This window comes from Rattus rattus, chromosome 3 (assembly GCF_011064425.1).
Source record: "Rattus rattus isolate New Zealand chromosome 3, Rrattus_CSIRO_v1, whole genome shotgun sequence".
Lineage (NCBI taxonomy): Eukaryota > Metazoa > Chordata > Mammalia > Rodentia > Muridae > Rattus > Rattus rattus.
The window spans coordinates 92,717,024-92,738,170 of record NC_046156.1 but is presented as its reverse complement, the minus strand read 5'-3'; the positions used below and the strand labels follow the sequence as shown (position 1 = coordinate 92,738,170).

Below are 21,147 nucleotides of genomic sequence, written 5' to 3'. Positions count from 1 at the left end.
AAATTTCAACTTTAAATCCATTGTTTCTTAACCAGAATAAGCAAAGGGGGAGGAGAGGCTGTCTGCAAGACAGCTCAGCAGGTTACTAAGCTTGACAACCAGAGGTAGATACCCGTACTGTGAAAGGAGAGACAGAACTCTCACAAGCTGTCCTCACTGTCAACACGCTCCCCCAACAAAAATAAATAAAACTTAAAACTTAAAAAACAAAACAAAACAGGGAAAACCTGGAAGAAGCTGAGGCGGGAGATTCCATAGGAAGACCAGCAGTCTCAATTAACCTGGACAACTGAGATCTCTCAGATAATGAGTCAGCAACCAGGATATACAGCAGAGGACTGCCTGGTCTGGCCTGTCAGAGAAGATCCACTTAACCCTCAAAAGATTTAAGGCCCGAGGGAGTAAGGAGGTCTGGTGGGGTGCAGGTGGGTGGGGACATCCTCTTGGAGACAGGGGACAGGGGGATGGAAAAGAGGTATGGCATAAGGAACAGCCAGAGGGCAGAAAGACCAGGAGGGGGATAACGACTAGACTGTAAAAAAATAGATTAAAAAAGATAAGAAAAATAATAAAAAGGAAACAGGGAAAGAGAACGATTAAATGAGTTCTGGAGCAATATAGTTCTAAAAGATTAAGATTTTAAGACAGCAAATCTAGACTAATATATCCTGCAAAATAATGATCATAGGTAAAGGAGCAAAAACTTTTCACGACATAATTAGCTTATGAAAAAAAGTATACTGACTAGACTAAATTTAAAGAAACACAGGAACGGATTTGTTGGGTTGAGAAGAGTTGTAAGGAGAGAAAAAAGCATCACAAAGATAAACAATGGAACTTCTACCAAGAGTACAACCATTAAAACAACACACAACCAGTAAAACAACAATGATTATAGTCGGGTTAGGGTTAGAAAAAAAACCAAAAAAAAAATGATTGTAGTCAACACACGCCACCTGCTAATTAACTTTAAATCTTAAGTCCATTACTAGAATTAAAGACAGACTAACATCAATCCATTAATAGCAGGTGGTTTCAATACATTGCACTTTTTCCAATGGATTGGTCAGTTGGACAAAAAACCTGAGCAATACACTGTAAGCCCTAAAAATCCTAAATACACAGGTAACATGAACTGAGGTTGTATTTATATACATATGTGTATATATACTTATATACACCTGTATATATGATTTTGATATGTATCACTGACTGAAGAGTAGTTATAAATGGACAGACTATCATGAAGTAAGGCAAAGACACAAAGGAGCATCATATATGAAAAACAAGATGAAGTGGTCAACTCTGTCTGTCTTACTTTTTATATAAGCCTTTCCCCAAAAGATAAAGATGAGATCTTGTATAAGACAGTTCATGTTTATAAAACGTTCACCAAATGTTAATCATACTCAGCAATTTATCCCTGATATATAAAATGGTCATTTACAAGTATTTTACAACAAGCTCCTAATCTTCTAAGCAGGACAGCAAGTTTTTCTTACCTCAAACGCATTCACAACTGTCAGGTGATCACTTCTAGTTTCCTTTGCCAGTTCCTTTCTTCTTGCATCTGCAATCTTTTCTTTTCCCTAAAAAAATAACAGTAGTAGCTTATAATTTTTGGATGTAATAATGATAGGTATTTTACTGAAAATCTAATGAAACACAGATGTGAAGAGTAAATACACTGACATTAAGTGCCCAGCCCCGTTTCTGTCTCTCTTACCAATGGAATGACAAAGGGATCTTTAAAGCTGAGACTGGCAGCAATGGTGAGGACTGGATCTAAGCAACAGAACAAAGCTCCAAAGAGAATCATTTTTCCAATATGTGGCTCAACAGGCAGTCGGGCTAAATGGACTCCAAGAGGTGTCAATTCTTCTTGCTTATCCAAAGCACTCTGAAAGGAAAGAGTCTGCTCTTAGAGTAGGCCCAGCAAAACACATGACGAAAGCTAATGTAGTTAGCTGCAAACATACTATTCATTCTCTGAATATCTAAATCCCTCCAGCATCATTTTAAGTACCTTCAACAAAAGCCAAAATAACAAAACCATAAATTTTAATGTCAGCAAAGGCAACTTATGCAAACACAACAAATCTACAACATGGAAACGTTATGTCAGAAATTAAATCCCCTGTGGTAAAGTAGTTCTGAAAGGTACCGAGTGGGTGAAACACAGTCCCCAACAGTCTAGTTTAGAGGCTACGATGCAGAAAGAGCTAAGGGTTACACATGGCAATAATGTCTGTTCCAATCTGTGTAATCTGTAATCTGCTTCAAATGAGAGCAGCTAGAAAAGTATCCTGAAGATACCAGGGAAATATAAAGACACAACCGAATAAATAAGTGTTAATTCAAGCAGTGTATTATATTAAAAGCCTATTGCAATGCTACCAAACCCAAACTTAAAAAATTATCTACAGGGATGGTTTCTAAACTGGTGACATATAGAAACATGTCTTCAGCATCCTCCAACCCTACACTAACCAACTCAACTTTACAGATAAGTAAAAGTACTTTCTCTACATGGTCCAGTACAGAAGAGAGGTGCTATAAAGAGTATGTGTGAATATACCTAAGGCAGTGAATTTCTAATTGAGTCATAGTTTAAATCACCATGACAGTAGTAGACAGCACTTCTAATCTCTTCTGCCTTTCTTACTACTCTGGGCATTAATTAAGGCCAATCCTGTACCTCTCAACATGAATGACTGTCACCATGTAGTCAGTCGCTTATAGAGTTTCTCAGAATATAAAAAGGCCTAACAAACCAGAAAATTTAAATATAAACAAGATATAATAGTGAATGACAGTTCAAAGATTATTTACAACATCATGGGGAGAAGACATTTGTTCATATTCTTTCAAAATATAAGAGTTGCCTCTATAAAATATCTACATTACAATTAAATTACTTGAATCTGACAACAGAGCATTACGGTTATCAGAAAGAGAAGACTAGACCAACCTACTTCAAGAACACATATGCAGTCCACTAAAGAAAATGTTCAAGATTTCATGTAATTTTAAACGAGTACTGCAAAAAAGCTCAGGAAAATGTGTATCTTAAAAACATGAGGAAAGTGTCATATCAAATCTGACAGTGCTCTACTCTGGAGTAATAAAAACTTTATGTAGTGTTTTAGCATGCTAAATCCAAGTTATACTAAAAGAAAAAAAAATCAAAATTACCAGTTCCATTAGGTGTTTTATGGAGAGCACTACTGCCTCATCTGATGGTGGATCCATTAACCTACTCAGAAAATAAGCAATTCCACCCAGCCTCAAGATCTGTGAAGACGAATAGAGTTATATGGATCAAAAAGTCATAAAATATGTATTCAAAGGTTTACATCACACTTCTTTTTTTCTGGAGGAGGACCAAACCCAGGGCCTTGAGATTCCTAGGCAAGTGTTCTACCACTGATCTAATTCCCTAACCCCACATTACACTTTCTAAGAGCAAATCTACTAATGAGAAAAATTATCAAGTTACAAAATTCTCAGCAGGTTGATTACTATCTTAGAAATAGGGTAGTGGAGCATGAACATGCACACACTAGAGAGAGAGAGAGAGAGAGAGAGAGAGAGAGAGAGAGAGAGAGAGAGAGAGAGAGAGAGAGAGAGAGAAGAATGAGAATATGGAATATTTGAAGATGTAAGAACAGCTAGCCAGACCTGACAGGAGGCTGAGGAAGGAGGATTAACAGTTCACTGTCAGCTGGATTTGAGACCATCTCAAAGTTCAAAAAAAGAAAAGGGAAAGACACAGTTCATCAGTAGAGAGCTTGCCTAATAGAAAGTTGTGGTTCAATCCTCTGAACCACAAAAGTTAGAAAGGGTAGCTGACATTACTGACTGTTAGATGTCCAACAGTGTTTAGGAATTTTGTACAGCAATCTGCTCAATCAAGTAAGCAAAGTTTCCAGGTAGAAAGTGGGAAGCAAACATAGGTACCCTGATTCTAACATTAACTTGATATACATTAAGAAGGAAGTTCAAGTAGTTTCTTCACACAAGCAAAATGAAATGCATAAAAAGAATCACTTTTTGTAGGTTCATAATATACTTTTTCTATTAAAAATGGTGAAAACTATAATTCCACCTTCCATGTAGTTTAATTCTTCCAACTAATATACCTTTATTTGCAAACAAAGTTCTTCCAAAGGAGTTCTCAAAATTTCTGGTAGTTGGTAGTCATCTAGAAGACTTGCTCTAAGACCATTATACAGATGATAACAATGACCAGGCTGAACTCTTAATAAGGAAAAGACAAGAAAAAAACAGTATCAAGAACATGACTTTTAGACCACCAAAGGAAGAGCAGGGAGGAAAGTATCCAGTATCCATTCCTCACAAAACACACACATAATTATTACTTCAGGTCTGTGAAGCTCAATTCCCTCCTATATATTTGGAAAGACCCTAAACCCAATGACCAAATTTAGTTTTTGAAGTTCTAGTTCCTTTTAAAACATTTTTCCTTTTAACTAATACATTGGTAATTTTATGTACAGTATAACATACTTGAATATATGTATATTAATTATCAGTCCATTTGCATATCCTTATTTTGTTCTTTAAGCCTTCAAGCACCTCTTTTAGTCCTTATAAAGTATGCAATACATTACTCTGAACTACAGCTGTCCTTCTGTATTATAGAATACTACAACTCACTCGTATGTCTTGGTAGCTCTCATACTGTAGCTCCAGAAAGCAATGAAAGATACTCCCATACACAATTTGGTTCTTATTTCTGATGTTCCTCTAACTTCGCTCAAAACTGCTAGATTTATACTGGTCAGGCTTAGAGTTGTAACAAGAAATATGCCCTCTTAGGCATTTCTGCAACACTCCCTGCACTGTATTAACCTACATGTATGAATTGAAAAACATTTAATTGTATGCAATTTAGTAAGCTCTCAGACAACGGAAATGTTTGTAACTTGCCACAACTAATATGACAGAAGTCATGTATTTCTGAATAGAATAATATTTCAAGACTCTGGCCACTGTAGCAATAAAAGATCTAAAACCTTTTTTCCCCAAAACTCTGCAAAGATTCAATATATAATACCTAATATTTCTCTGGTGGTACAGACCTACCATCATCTAGCACCACAAAGAAACTAATGGTATTTCCCAAGGGGCCACATAGTATAATGGTTTTTTGTTTTTCTGTTCTGTTGTGTTTTCTGGTCTCCAAAATAAGCATCAATCTAATCAGGCTTTGTTAAGTATCGACATCACATTATAAGAAACTATCTGGAAATTAGATTAAACAGAGACAAACTAAACATAGCAAACCAGCCCAAACTATATAGATTGAACACACATTTAAAACAGAGACAATGTAACAACCAAGAACATTTTAACTCTTCTTTCCTTACATAAGTCCATAAGGTGACACTCTTAACCTATAATGTGTCAGGAAGCATTGGAGAACCCAAAAGACCATCAAGGAGCTGGTTTTGATGTAATCACATTAGGGTCTCTTTATTACAAGTTTGAGCTTGGGCACACCACTATCTCTGACACAAGAGAACAGGAGGGGACTCCAAGCCTAGTTTCAGTAAGTATTTATAGAGGCAAGAAGGGGGTTAATAGCCTGAAACACATCTGATGGGGGGAAGGGGGGCATGATGGCCTTTAATTGGCTGGTGCTGGGAGGCAAACCATAAACTTAATTTCTGCTTTCCTCTTGATTGGTAGTTGTTAGGAAGTGAAGTGTCAGGGGCAGGCAGGCTCTTAACTTGGAGGTATAGATTTGGTGGGAAGTAACATGGAAACCACTGTTAGATGAAGGTTTTGTTGGGAGAGAGGGGTATAAAGGGAAAATTCGTCAACAACACTAGATATGGTTCTGTCACTAACATAAAAAATACTGTTAAGTGAGCATCAAAAAGAAGCACTAAGCAAAACTATGTGTAAAGGTCAAGACAAATACTATTCTTATCATTAAAACAGATGTTTTTATTTCTTATGTTACTACCAAGTCAATGGAGAAAGTGTTGCCGTGTGCTGTTACTGGTAAGTAGAGGTAAGAGTTTATGAGGACAGTGAGTGGAAACGCAGACTGTGGAGTTGGCTGTTTGAATTCAACTATGTCTGCTATGTACAAAGCTCTAGAAACTAAATTGAACAAACTATGTAATTTCTTTACAACTTTATTTCTTTATTCAAAAACAGGCAGTTGCCTATCTCAGTTGAGAAGTGAGAAATAAGAAAGGAGCTGACACTCAGTGTTAGTTATTACTAAGTATTATTAAGAACAGAAGCAAAACTCTAAGTGATATAATAAAGTTTAGTAATTAAATAGACTACGTCACTGGAAAAAAGATTCATAAAATTAAAAAACTCAGCAGATAATTTCCTAAAACTTTACAAAGAAAACTACTAGCTGATTTAAAAATGTGTTGCTGTAGTAGTTAGGCATGGAAAAATGCAAATTCAAATTACACTGCACTCCATCTCACCTCTATTATGGCTAACACCAAGAAAACAACTCAACATTAGTGGAGATGTGGGGAAAGGAGCACTTAGGGCACTGCTGGTAGGGATGAAAACTGTCATACTTACCCAGCCAATCAACATGGAGGGTTCTCAACAAACTATAGACAACTACCACATGACAACTGTGCTGTTCCCTAAGTGTACATGCAAAGGAATCCAAGTCAGCACAGAGCAGAGGTACTGGCATAGCCAATAAGAGTGCTGCTTTAATCGAAATAGTCAAGACACACAATCACACTACCCAACCCTCAACAGATGAGTGGATAAAACACCAAATGTTCACTTCCTTGCAGACTATATCCCAAAACTTGATGAGTCAGACCGATGATTAGATAGGTAGGTAGACAGTCATAGGAAAATGTAGTAGGAAGAAAGGTATCTACATGCAGGAGGCAGGGAGAACAGAATACAGTGTATGTTACATGAAAGAGGGAGGAACTACTTGAGTAAAGGAATGAAATTAGGGGGAAGTATAATTTTATCAATGTATAAAAATGTTACAAATGTATTTTGTATGACAATTAAAAATCAAATACTAATAACCATAGAAGTGCTGAGTTCAATACATTATGCAGGATACTCCTCTTGTAAATTTGTTTACATAGCTTTTGCATGTTCTCAAACAGTCCTTGCATAGCATTTCCGCCTTACCTTCCAGCTCTCCCTTTCCTCTGTTTGGCATTAGCTTTACTAACCCACTCAGCAGACATGGTACTGATGTTGTTCTGTGTGTCAAAGTGTGTTTCTTTAATTTTCCCTCCATCTATTACATAGACCACATCATCTATGGTGATGCTGTTTGAAAAAGATACACAAAATATTAAAAACTACATCAAGAGATAAGATTATACCAAGCCTATAGATGCATTTATTTAAATTTTTTTATTGAATCAAGTAGATTTTATTAATTCAGACCTTTGCCTACTCTTCTCACATTTTTCAATTTTACAACAGTCAGCAGCTGACAATAGGCAGTGTCCTTATGTACAGTGATAACAAAATGATTAGACCACATGCTACATTCTTATCTGAGCACAGCATCTTACGCCGTCCACCACTTTATGACCATCTCTGAAGCCCTAAGGGAACTATGGTTTAACAGTAACTTCTGGAAAATAATTTGTCTTAACAACTTAGTTATAAATGTCTCCAGTAGAAAATTAGAAATGTTTAAGGCTGCATGCAATTATAAAATAATATTATCCCTAACTGGAGAACAGACAAAAGGACTAAAGCTATACTAGTTCCCATGGTTCTTTAGAGATGTTCTGAAAAACAACTTGTTAAATGACTACTTTGAAAAAGAGAACTAAACACAGTAGAACAGCTTTAGAAAACTACAGTTTATATTTGCCGTCCTTGACTAATGAATGCTAAAAAGTGATTTTTTTAAAAAAGAGATTTCAAGGTTTTTTTTTTCCTTTTTCAGAGAATACATGTTAAACTATACTAATAATATATGGAGTGCTAAACTTAGGTAGTCACCAATAGCTGATATTTAAAATAGTTTTTACCTAGTCTCTGCAATGTTGGTAGCAATTACTATTTTCCGAACACCAGGAGGAGTTTTTTTAAATACCTGTAAGAATAAATACATCAAAAGTGTACTAGTTTCTGACATACTTTTACAATGTTATTTCTTGAGATATTGTGATCAGTTTTAGCATTTATGCATTTAAATAATGTGTCTTGTATATCAGTCTATCATTAACATACATATTTTCAACTTGATGAAATTCTCCTTTGGTAAACCCAGATGTCAGAATCATATCACAAACAAGAGGCAAATAAAGTCACTCCAACTTTTAGCACATCTTTAACAAAAGCTGGTGAGCATAAATTAAAGGAAAACAGCTTTAATCTGTGGACAAGATTTACAAAGCCAAACCAAAAAAGAATTACGAACCAATGGGGCAGGTACCTTGCCCTCAGAATGAATGTCAAGTCCCATAGCATGGAAGCCTAGCTTGAGATTTAGACGGGAGTAAAACAGCCTTTTCAAATGCCAAATCCTACAAATACTACTATCCCTAACAATGCCACCAAAGTTGAAGAAAAGTAGTCAAGCACACACACACACACACCAAAAGAATCCTCCATCCTTGATTATAAAATAGAGCAATCAGTAAGTAGAAGGCACATATGCTAAATGTATGTGTGCTCTACTGGGCTGGGCTGTCCAGGATGGTAGACCCTCCACACTAGCTACACTTTTATCTAATCACAGTACCACCAAACAGACTGACGGAGTTAGGTATTTTCTTATAAAAAAGAATAGAAAACTGGAAGGGAACAGTCTGAAGAGAGTGCTATATTAAAAATTATCATTAAGAAAATCCTGAATCTGACACAGTCAAAAACAGTTGTAATACATTACTGAAAAGACAGGACATCTCACTTTAATATACTAATGTGATAAATCAAAATCTCAAACACTAACATATACTATGTCACAGCTAATTTCTAGCTTAGGTTTTTTTAGTGGTATTTATATATTTTTTCTTTGATTCAGGAAACCTAAACAAGTTACTGATGGAACCATTTCTCTAAACTTTTCTAACATTAACAGAACTACTCTGGTGGTAAATTAGCATGCAAAACCATTTTCCAAAGAAATGGCTCTTTATAAAGTATTTTTAACATGGACCACTATTTTAAAGTGTTTCTTTAAAGTTAAATAACATATAATACAATAAGTCTTTGAGGAAACATATATATACATATATATATAATTTTTTTAAGTCCAATTTTACAAGGTAGGATGTCAATTCTCTAAGAAGCATAGACTAATGAATATTTCAACACCAGATTATTAGGAACCCCCTCTTTGTTTTGAGTTTCTGGTCAGAACTGTCTAAGAGACCCCAGAAACACAGGCTATCTCTGTTGCCCTTTTCTCCCAAGGAATAAAGTAGGTTCCTATTGCTGAAGACACCACTTCAGACATAGAACCCAGAGGATTCCTGCTGGTTCTGACGAGAAATCCTCCTTCTCCCTGAAAACAGCTTTCATGATACGAGAAGGCACCATCAAGCTCCCACAGGAAGAAAGAAAACAATAGTTTTACCCTGCTATAATGCCTATGAACTAAAACAGTTACCAGTGTGGCATGATATCCCTATGTATGCAATACTGCAATGCATACCTTCATAGGCACTGAGTCCAATTTCCCTGTCAACAATAGGTAAAGTATGTCTGCTACATCTAACCTAACCAAGTACTCAGCAATGGAGAAGTTAAGGATCTTGGAGGAAAACCTACAACTGTCACCTTATTAAACCAGTATAATTCTGAATTACATTCTAAATATTTATCCTTATACTCACAGATAAGTATAGGTCCCACCCCTAATGAAACAGAATATTAACAAGAACCACATCCGATCAAAAGATAAAAAGCAAGAAATCATGTGCTGCACAGTCCCGACTTCTGTATCTACAACCCAACTCCTGCACCTAAGGGTCAGAGATCATAGCAGAAGGTGGGGCAGAATGATTGCCAGAGCCAAAGAAAGGAAAGGCTCGCTGTGAGTTTTCGTCTCCTGGGAACATCAGAGAAGCAATACCTGCGAAGTCTCAGCATGGCTGCCTACAGAAGACCGAATCAAGGACATCTGCACTAGACCTGGTAACTATGCAAAGGGAAAGCCCTCAAGGCCTCACCCTAGACAGAGAGCTACAAGTGATAAGTCCTAATAATTACATACATATAAACAACATTTTATAGACTCAACAGGAAATATTTATATATTTAAGAATGTATACACGCGCACGCACACACACACACACCCCACCCCCACTAATATCAAAGAATTAGAAGACATGAATTTGAAAGAGCAGGGGGTGGTGCATAGGCAGAATTGGAGGGAGAAAAGGGAAGGGGGAAAACAATATAATTACATTTTAATTAAAAAAACAAAACAAAACAGCAACAACAAAAAACACAGTAAGTAGTTGTAAGGTTTGCCTCAATCTAAGACTGAAAACAAATTTAAGAACATACCTGTGTCTGGTTTACGGTGGGCATCAGTGAATGTAAAGGTATAATAAGAAACCTATCTGAAATTTAAAAGGTAAATTAAATTAGATCCCATAAAGCATATATGGCACATGGATGGAATTATTAATTCAGCTGCTGGATCACAGTTCTTAACTTATATTTCTACATATAGTAAAACCAAGTTTTCTTACAAGTGTTTTCTGACTGCTCCAATAAGTTACCACTGACAGTTTACTTTGTTAATCTATTTTGTATCGATAAACATTTGCTTATGAATTCTTTTCAAGATTAAAACAATTTTTCTATTAATATATGTATGTCTTTCTGTGTGTATATGCTATGTGTATGGTGTCTGTGAAGGTCAAAAGTCTGAGCTGGATGCCCTGGAACTGGAGTTATAAGCAGTTGTCAGTTGCCTGATGTGGAGTGGTATGACTTGAACCCAGATCCTCAGGAAGAGCAGTAAGCACACTTAACCACTGAGTCTCATCTCCAGGCCCTGTCCAAATTCTTAAAATTCTCAATGGTTGGAGTCATCTATCAAAAATCATATTCACAAAAGGCCATTAGCTTCATCCTGACTATTAATAAAATCTCCAATGAGAAGAGGAAAAGATTGAAAGTCTCTAAATGCCAATATTTTAACTTTAAAGCTAAATTTTATTAGGCAAGTTTTAAAAAGTGATAAAAGAATACTTTCAAAAAACTAAAAAGTCTCACAATGTACATCCCATCTTTATGATGATCTGTAAAAGCTCAAAACTTTTAGAAAACATTTAATTTCTTAAAGGAAAAAAGTGAATTGGACTTAGATGAACAAAATCCTATACCAATGTAGTCACATAAGTAACAAGTTCTTCACATTAGAAAGGGGGAGAGGATTTCAGAAACTACATGAATTCTAATGTCAGTCTTGTTATTATATAGTATAATACATTTATTCAATACCTGATTTAAACATCACTTGTGACATCAAGAGATCATGCAAAGTACTGATATTGTCCCAGCCTGGTAGAAAGACCAATATTGCACCGTCCTATATAGATAGGAAATTACTATTAAGAGAATGACATCAATAATCACACTAACAATTCCATGCACTTAAATCCTCATTATAATTAGAGTAGCTTTGAAATTTAACTATTTAAATGAATATCCAACCCTTTAAAAATCACAGACCTACAATCTAGAGTATTTGTTTAATCTTTTCTTTAAATATGTTAAATGCCTAAATGTTATATTGAGATTTTCTTCCAGTCCACTTTTTAAAAAGCATTTAGGAAAATGAGTTTTTTATAGCTTTAATACATAATAAAATTTTAAAACATATTACTTGAAGAAAAACTAAACAAAACTAACCTCTTCTTCCAAAACAATGTATCGAATAAGGGCAGCAATCAAATTCAGATCAACTTTATCATCATCCATCATTTCCAAAACATTTATGGTACTTGCAGAGTATCTGCACAGAAAGTCACGAAATGTTTGTCAAGTTTTCCGTGGGTTACTCAGGTTCAACCTTAAAGTTAAATCAGTCTGCATATGAACCAACAGTCTACAAAGAAGAGACAATTAAACTTCCAGGGATAATAAACAACAGGTAAGTTAGCTCAGCAGCATTTACGTGGAATGAGATCCTCTCCCTTCAAGTACATTCAAAGTCAGAAGAGTCCTCCTTGGTTGAGCCACTGTGTCCATGCCTCAAACAGACTTACCTTGTCTGTAGTTCCTTTATATAAGCTGGCCAGCGTTCTTTATAGATCGCCTCTTTTTCTTCTTTTTCTTGTCTATTTACATGACCCTGCATGAAACCCCTTTTGAACTGGGATCTATGTTCTTTTTGTTCTGGAAAATATCTAAAATAAAAAGAGCATTATGCATTTTTCCACATTTGAAACACTATGGCTTTTAAGTCTCCCTGAGTTTTTACACTGACGACTTGAAACCAGATTCTAAAGATTATATTACAGAGAATGTTGCTCAAAAGATTAACTTTAAGTTAATAATTAAACTTCTCATTTAGGATAAAAAGTATTCCCTGCTAAAGAGCATAAGACTATATGCCATCTTAATAATCTTAATGAAAAATGATTTCTAGGGCTGGAGAGATGGCTCAATAGTTAAGAGCACTGACTACTCTTCTAGAGGCCCTGAGTTCATTACCACATGGTGGTTCCCACTAACCACATGGTGGCTCACAAACATCTGTGATGGGATCCGATGCCCTCTTCTGGTGTGTCTGAAGATACTTACAATGTACTCATATACATTAAATAAATAAATCTTAAGAAAAATGATTTCTGAGTTATCTTTTATCTTCAATTTTGTTTGCTCCAAAATAAGTTTTTAATTAATAGAAGGTACAATAAGACTTAATGACTGTTTAATAGACTTTGATTTTTCAAACCAAATTACATATAAGAATCCTCTGTGGAGTATATAAAATAATTCCTGAATCCCAAGGATTTGGATTAACTCCAGGAGTATTAGATCATGCTAGAAACTACATAGTTCTACTGTCACAGTTCCAGGTTAGGGGAGATCCAGAATTAGCATTTAAGTTGTATGTGTTCTGTCTAGTGCTATCTATAGTGACTCCACAGTGCTATAGTGAACTTTAAAAACAGGTGAAGTGCACGTGTCCAAGAATTATTCACTTGCGCTATAAGGTCTTGAAAGGCAGAGGATGGGAAAGGCAAAGAAAACTGGAGCTATACTTTGACCCTCCCAGGGCTCAGCGGATAGGATTTAGATGGAATGAGGATGAGTGGAGTCAGATAGAAGCAATGTGCCTCCCTGCTCTGGCACTGATTATTAGTTGTGGTCTTGCAGAAGGCATTAAACTACCAGGCTTTAGTCAGGTGTGTGCAGTTCATACTCTTAACTATTGTCAGCATGAAAATCTTTTTTAAAACAGTGTTAAGTGCCTGGTACATAGAAACAACAAAATGTGGAAATTACCTTTTCTACTGGGTATTATTTAGGTTCCCCAAGTCTTGTCTCCACTGAGGCTAGTAATGTTAGGCTCACTGAGATCCAATTAGAAGAATAAGTACAAAGCTGGTTCCTTCCCAGTAACTTCAACCTTCACCTATTCCTCAGCCACTCAGTCACAACCTCCATGTTCTGTCCTCCTAGTCATCCAGCCAGCTACTTCCTGCTGTAATTCCTTCTCAAGGAAGGAGACAGCTTTGACTGACTGACGAAAAAAAATCTCTACCCAAAAGATCCTCCTGCACCCCCCGCCCCCGGCTCCTGAAGCTCGAGGACAACTTCATTTTCTTTTGCATCAGACCTCTTTCCTCCAGTTGCTTGAGCTTTTCTGCCTTCCAGCAAATTTAAGAAGGCAATCATTATGAAATGTAGATCACTGATACTCCACCATTAGTCACCAAGCTGTTGTGTATAATCTCTTTCAAAGGAACCGCCAAGTATATATAGCATGATAAAAGAAGAGAGCACAGCTCAAAGTGAAGTAAAAAACCAGACTATAAAACCAAGACCATTGTGTACTACCTCTCTTTTGAAAGTTCCTTCCTCTCTGAAATATTCTTCCTACTCTCTCCTTGTTGCCAACTTTCACAGCTTCACTCATTTCAAATTTCCTCATGACATGGTATCTCATTTCTTAACTCATTTCCCCAAACTTTATGTAACAGCTTTACCCAAAATCAAGACACACATTTAAAGAACATATATACACCATGTCTTTCCTTTAAAAAAAAAAAAAATGCTCACAAGAGAGCACCTTGTGAAGTAAAAGGCTTAATATGTTAAGTAAACATCTAGCCAAAACTCAGCTGACTTTTCCCTATGTAAAATAAACTGTAGTTTCTTTCTGATATCAATTTTAGTTTTAAACAGTAAGTCTTCAGAAATTCTACATATTTTCTACACACATAACTTGCTCATTAATTCATTCATTCATTAGGATGCACAAATAACCAAAATGAGTAAGACAAAATATTTTTAAAAACTTAAAAGATCGGGCTGGAGAGGTGGCTCAGTGGTTAATAGCACTGACTGCTCGTCCAGAGGTCCTGAGTTCAAATCCCAGCAACCACATGGTGGCTCACAACCATCTGTAATGGGATCTGATGCCCTCTTCTGGTGTGTCTGAAGACAGCCACAGTGTACTTATATATAATAAATAAATAAATAAATAAATAAATAAGTCTTTTAAAAAAAAAAAAACTTAAAAGATCTTGTGCAAGAGGCAAATACGGGGCTGGGGATTTAGCTCATACTACCTAGGAAATCAAGGCCCTGGGTTGGGTCCCAGCTCCAAAAAAAAGAACAAAAAAAAAAAAAAAAAAAAAAGAGGCAAATACACACTACAATCATGATAGTCAAGTGTTATAATACAAAAAGTGGGAGATGGGAGGAAATTGGGATTTTTTTTTTTACTTAGGAATTTACAGACAAAATTACAAAGAAGGTATCACATGGAATCTGAAAGAAAAAACATGTACACAAAAAGAAAGGCATGGAGAAAGAGTCTGCACTAGCTATTAGGAGTAGCACATTTAATAAACTACAGGATACATCATAAGGAAATGAGAGGCTGGGTGCTGAGGGGCTTTGGGATGACTGAGCATAGGGAGCCCGTGCTTTCCTAGCCTTTTGCCACTAATGAACAGATACGACTTTGTACAGCTTGCTACTACTGGTACTGGTTCTCAGCCAGTGCTGACAGGCGACACAAAGTGCACTAGCCAAGGCACTCTGGTACACAACCTACTCAAACTGTTTTTCAGTGAAGTTTTGTATACACAGATCTCCCTTGAAGGAGGAACGTTCACATGATGAGATTTGTGAAGAGAAAGTAGAGAGTGTCCTATTATCCAGACCAAGAGCCATTCCAGTCAGAACCACTTGTACAGAAGAATGCACAACACACAAGATATACCTCGAAGCTCACAGAAACAGTGTATGTCAGGGAGGAGCTAAAAAATGTGGCATAAGCTGGTCATTCAGCACAGAAAGTCACTGGTCATACCCTTTTAAAGTTACAATCCAGAAAACTAGGTAGAAGACTATCACTAAGCATAAACTATTAGCAAAATACCTTGTTTTTATTTGTGCTGGTGAAAAACTGGCAGAAATCAAATATAAGAATAATTTTGGCTTGAAAACTCTTGACTCTCTATGGAAATGCTTCTAGTTAAAGTTTAGAGCTCCATAATAAATGAATTTATGAGGCTATGATCAATGATGAGTTGTAGAAAACAATACATTAGAACTTTTTAACTTATTTTGCTGCCTATCATTTACCTTATTTTTTCAATGATATCTTCCAAAAGATATTCCACAACTGGAAAAGTAAACCCAGGTATATGTATCATTGGACAGTTACCTAAAATGGTACATAAAACATACCCATGACTTTATATTCAACGTTCAAAATTAAAATCAGCACACTGTAAGCCAGAATAACATTCTTAATCAACAAAACAGTTCCACACTACTTTTCTATCTGACTTCAAAAGGAAAAAAGTTGTTTTAATAGTTAATATTTTACTTCTACAAACTGTATACAGTCCTCAGTTATACAAAATAACACTAAATATTAAAGTCATTTTATGCTGAACTCTAAAGAGTCTATTAAATGTCTATCACCCGAGATTATAAAATGATGAGTGCCCCTCTTACCAACGATCTAGATAAGAGCATTATTCTTTGTGGCTCCTTGAACGGAAGTTGGCAGAAAGTTAAAACTGGAACTAATCACCTACTAAACTGTTTCCACCTTAAGATCATTAACATATTATCTCGGTTCTGTCACTGAAATGCTATTTGTTTCCTCCAACATGCAAATCAAATCAAGCACACAATAAACAAATGCTAAGCAGTACCAGAGGTCAAAGGACCTGCCCCATACTCTGCTCTGCATCTCATCTATATAAAACTGGGTTATTCATATCAACCTTATTAAGAATCAGAAGGGCCTAATACCTGCCCCAATGAATCATAATGCTTTGAATAATAAACTGATATGTATTTAATAGGCATTTTTACAAACTGAAAATACATTTAAATATGCTGATTCCATAATACAATTGCTCTTTCCCTCCAAATATTTCTATTATCATAGGGAGGAAAGACACCGAGGAAAAATTCTATAGAATTGACTTTTCCAAGTACTCTAATCTAGTTTCAGAATCTCTGTTAATGAGGCAGTGTTCATCCCTGTTAATTACACAACCTTGGATAAGTTATTAAACAGTTCGCAGGCTACATTCTCACTTGTAAAGCTGAAGCTATACCAGCTCCTACTGGTAAGCTGGTATAAGAAATGGTGAAGAGACAGCTAGCTACCACCTGACACACTGAACACATTCCCTCAGCAGACACTGATACTATCATCAGCAAACTGTTAGCTTAGCCTGTCATAGTACATCAATGCTACAGCAGAGTCCCATGTACACAAGAAGGGTAGAAAAATTTTAGTCCTGGGGTTTGATTCTATAATGGCAGCTCCATGTCTAACAGCAAGAAACATGCTATGGGAAAGAAGTGATGCTACTACCATTTAAAAAGCATCTCAGAAACTAGAATGCAGAGTGAAGACACAATAAATTATTAAGCATTCCATTTTATTATGCATAGTATTATGTAACTTTTTGTTTTGAAGTGTTTTGGCCTTTGACACTTCTAGCAAATTATCAAACTTTACTCACCAAAATATTCTGAAAATTTCTCAGCATTCAAGGTTGCACTCATCAATATTACTTTGAGATCCGATCGAAAATGGAGAAGATCTTTAATAACAGTCATTAAAACATCTGATTGTAGATTCCTTTCATGAATTTCATCAAGTACAATATGACTAACACTGGACAAACGTCTAGAAGACAAGTGTGAAATTTACAATTCATTATAAAATCGAAAACAACTATTTTTAACAACACAATCCTGTTTAATAATTACATCTTTGGCTGGGCAGTGTTGGCACATGTTTTTAATCCCAGCGCTCAGGAGGCAGAGGCAGGCAGATCTCTGAGTTCAATGCTAGTCCATGGTCTATGCAGGAAAACCTGTCCCCAAAAAAACCAAAACAGAAAACCAAACCAACCAACCAACCAAACATTTACATGTTTGGATATCTATGAAATGCTTGTTTATATAACTTTGGGGGGTGGTAGTGAGGAAGAGTCTCACATAGACAGGGCTGGCCTGGAGTTCCTGACCCTCCTGTCTTCATCTTTCAAGTGCTGGGGTTATAAATTATAAACACAAGCTCCCCTGCTCAGTTCTTTGCTACTATTTTTTATGTCTCCACGGAAACATACTCACGAGTCTGACTGGAGCCACTGAAGAATGATTCCTGTTGTGCAGTATAGGATAGAGCCTTGTTTCCTTGGCAACCGACTGTGGATAAAAGACACAAGTTATTGGTTCCTGGTTTTCTTGTCTAAGGAAGTATTGAGATGCCCATAAGTTTGAGAAAAATTTTTATATGTAATTTTTAGTTCTAAAAGTATTCATCACACTAATAGAAGATACTAGCCTTAAGGTGACTTTGATACTAAAATCATATCTTTTTACATGTATAACCTTTAACATTCATACACTGATTGAATTTACGGGCCCTACATTTCTGGTTTGGTAATTCTAATTCTGCTTGTTAAACAGATCAAGCAACTTCAACTCCAGAAAAGGACCAAAGAAGTTTAGTAAGGATCAATAATGAAGTTAATGATGCAAATATTAATTAAGTCTATCAGGGGGTAGATAAGTAGCATCAAAATGTCCAAGACAGCAGTTCACTTGACAGAAATAATGATCCACTACTAAAATACTATTTCTAATCATTCCTTAATGGAAAAGCACATTTTAAAAAGCAGTACCTTTAGGGTTCAAAGATGAATTTATGGTAACATGCCAACTAACATGAAAACTGCTTTAAACAGTTTTAAACTAAGTATTTAAACTGCTATGGGAATTCATTTTCTTGCCAACCACCTGCAGGGAACTGTTTCTTCTCAATAAACCCTACTGGTTTGTCTTTCAAAACCTTATGCAAGAGCATACAAAGATGACTTACTGCCTTCAAGCCTATGAACCTAGTTCAACCCCCCAAGAATCATGGGGCAAAGAGAACTGACTCCTGCAAGTTATCCTCTTATTCATTCATTCATTCATTCATTCATTCATTCTATTTCTCTTTTTCCCTCTCCCCCCTCACCCCGTTTTTCCCTCCCTCTCTCTCTAGTATATACACACATGTGCACATACAAATAAATATAAAACACTTAAAGTATATTTCAATGCTAATTAATAAGAATAAACATAAAAGAGGAGGACAAGCATGTCCTGATTCAAAGTTTCACTAACATCTACGTGTATACAATAAATGACCTGAAGTGAACACTGTTTACCTTTGGAGACGAATCTGGTATCCAGTACTATTACCATTGCCACAAGACTCTGCCCTTTCTGCAGCCACCCTCTCAGCAACCTTTAAATAAAATACAGCTGTAACTAAAAAGCAAATTCCTTTAGACGACCTTACTTAACTGTCACGAAAATCTAGTTTGTCAAAAAGTAGTTGACTTGCAGTTGAGTTTAGAAACTAGAGATACTTATTGAAGTCTGAGATACTAAAACCATGTGGTGTTCTCTCTGAGCATGATACACTACCAGCTTCTTTTGATAATTTCTCATTATCTTTATAAAGACCTTCAAGTCCAAGCTCTCAGGCCATTACATTTTTAAAACATCTTTTATGAGATTCTCTCATTTTCTTTTTGACTTGTCTACAATAGGTGGGAGACCATAGTCCAATCAAAAACTGTAATTTGAATATAAGTACATATTGATAATTTCTCATTTACTCTTCTATTTATTGTTCTTTTATTTGTAGTAGAGACTGGTATTTAACTCCTAGTCTTTGGTCAGTTGTTTTCTAAAGTAATGTCTATCAAATACAGAATGGAAAATACAATTTTATAATAATCATTGCTGAGTTGTATCACTTCCTGCAAGTGGATTAACATCTATGATAAATCACTCAGGCTAAGTTTCCTCTGAGGAACTTCATTCAAATCTCACTTTGGGCTGTTGAGATGGTTCAGCAGTTAAGAGCACTGGCTGCCCTTCCAGAGGTCCTGAGTTCAATTCCCAGCAACCACATCGTGGCCCACAATCATCTATAATGAGATCTGATGCTCTCTTCTGCCATGCAGGCATACATGCAGAAAAGAATTCTTTAATAAAAGCTTCACTCTTTATAGAAATACAGCAGCTTCAAAATGCAAAATACAGCTTCCCATTTTCACTACTATTCATATACCCATGTACAGAGGCACTGAAGGAACAGACCATGAAAAGAACAAGGAGTAAGCCTAGTGGCAGAAGTTAAAGGATCTCATGGAGAAGACTGTAAATCAATTCCTTAAACATTTGTTGGCTTTCCTTTTTTAGATTTGTGCTAGAATTACTTTAACTTGAGTTTGCAAGTATTCACTATTAGAGAAATTCTACTCTTTATGTATTTACTATCAAATATTTGCCAATTAAGTATTCGCTCTCACGGGGACACATCCTAAACCTATTAAAAAATCACTGCAAACCTTAAAAACTTACAGTTAAGCTCAATCAAAGTTACTTGGAGGAGAAAGAATTTTTAAAAGCGAGAGCTTACTTACTGAAATGGCACTAATTCTTCTTGGCTGAGTACACACTATTCTGCAGGCAGACCCTATTCCTCTTTCGATGTAGTTATCCAAGATGAACTGAGTAACCTGAGTGGTTTTGCCACAACCAGTCTCACCACTTATCACTGTCACTTGATGGTTATTGATTAAATTTACCAGCTCCTAGTTCAAAAGAGAATACGAGTGAAGAACTGCACATACTAAGTCGGAAAAAGTATTTAAGATTCTATTCAGAAAAGTCAATCAGTCAGCCAGGTAAATCTTAGAGCAAATAACTTTTTTTTAACATTTTAGATACACACTAATATTCTTCATACTAACAATTTACTGCTTAAACAAAACCATCACCTTACTTCAAGAACGTTATGTATTTTAATATAAAACTTATATTTGAATTATAACTATTCTATCAATGTATATCATGAGAAAATGTTTCCAATGTAAAGAAACACAACTGGTAATCATTTGTTCCTCAAAACCTATGGCTTTTGCATTTGCAGAACTAAAGTTTTTGAAGAAGCAATTACACCTATACTGAACTTGTTAAATTTACCTTAACAATACAGTGAGTAATTATATAGCATCTAAACATATTATTAGATATTAAATCAAGAGATGATTTAAATTATATAGAACAACATATGTAGCTTCTAGGAAAATATGATACCATTTTATATAAAATACTTGAACATATGAGGGGGTATAGGTTTATTCTGCAACCCTATATCCCAAAGGGCCCAGAACAAATCCCCACAGATACTAAGGGACTGTGCTCAGAAGTGGCCATAACTCATGCCCTCAAGGGTTTCTGGATGCCAGTGCAATGACAGGCACTCCAAGTTAAGAGGTACAGAATAAACAAATATAAACTTATATTGGAGTAGAGGGGAGCACAGAGTGTCAAATGGTAATGAGTGCTTTGAAAAGCCAAGAAAAGTAAATCAGACTGGAAGGACAGAGGCAGTCTGTAGGG

The 21,147-nt window shown here is 35.9% G+C and overlaps 1 protein-coding gene across 1 annotated transcript in view; it reads right to left on the bottom strand.

The window, feature by feature from the left end:
* Positions 1-21,147, bottom strand: part of Dhx36 (DEAH-box helicase 36) — a 38,765-nt gene that overhangs the window by 8,934 nt on the left and 8,684 nt on the right. The window contains exons 5-19 of the mRNA XM_032898312.1: positions 20,166-20,336; positions 18,897-18,976; positions 17,812-17,886; positions 17,196-17,362; positions 15,790-15,871; positions 12,231-12,371; positions 11,875-11,977; positions 11,464-11,551; positions 10,519-10,574; positions 8,031-8,095; positions 7,168-7,311; positions 4,143-4,260; positions 3,196-3,294; positions 1,727-1,900; positions 1,503-1,589 (exon numbers count right to left, since the gene is read on the bottom strand). Of these exons, the coding sequence (XP_032754203.1) occupies positions 1,503-1,589; positions 1,727-1,900; positions 3,196-3,294; positions 4,143-4,260; positions 7,168-7,311; positions 8,031-8,095; positions 10,519-10,574; positions 11,464-11,551; positions 11,875-11,977; positions 12,231-12,371; positions 15,790-15,871; positions 17,196-17,362; positions 17,812-17,886; positions 18,897-18,976; positions 20,166-20,336 (1,650 nt within the window). The remainder of the gene's footprint in view (positions 1-1,502; positions 1,590-1,726; positions 1,901-3,195; positions 3,295-4,142; positions 4,261-7,167; positions 7,312-8,030; positions 8,096-10,518; positions 10,575-11,463; positions 11,552-11,874; positions 11,978-12,230; positions 12,372-15,789; positions 15,872-17,195; positions 17,363-17,811; positions 17,887-18,896; positions 18,977-20,165; positions 20,337-21,147) is intronic.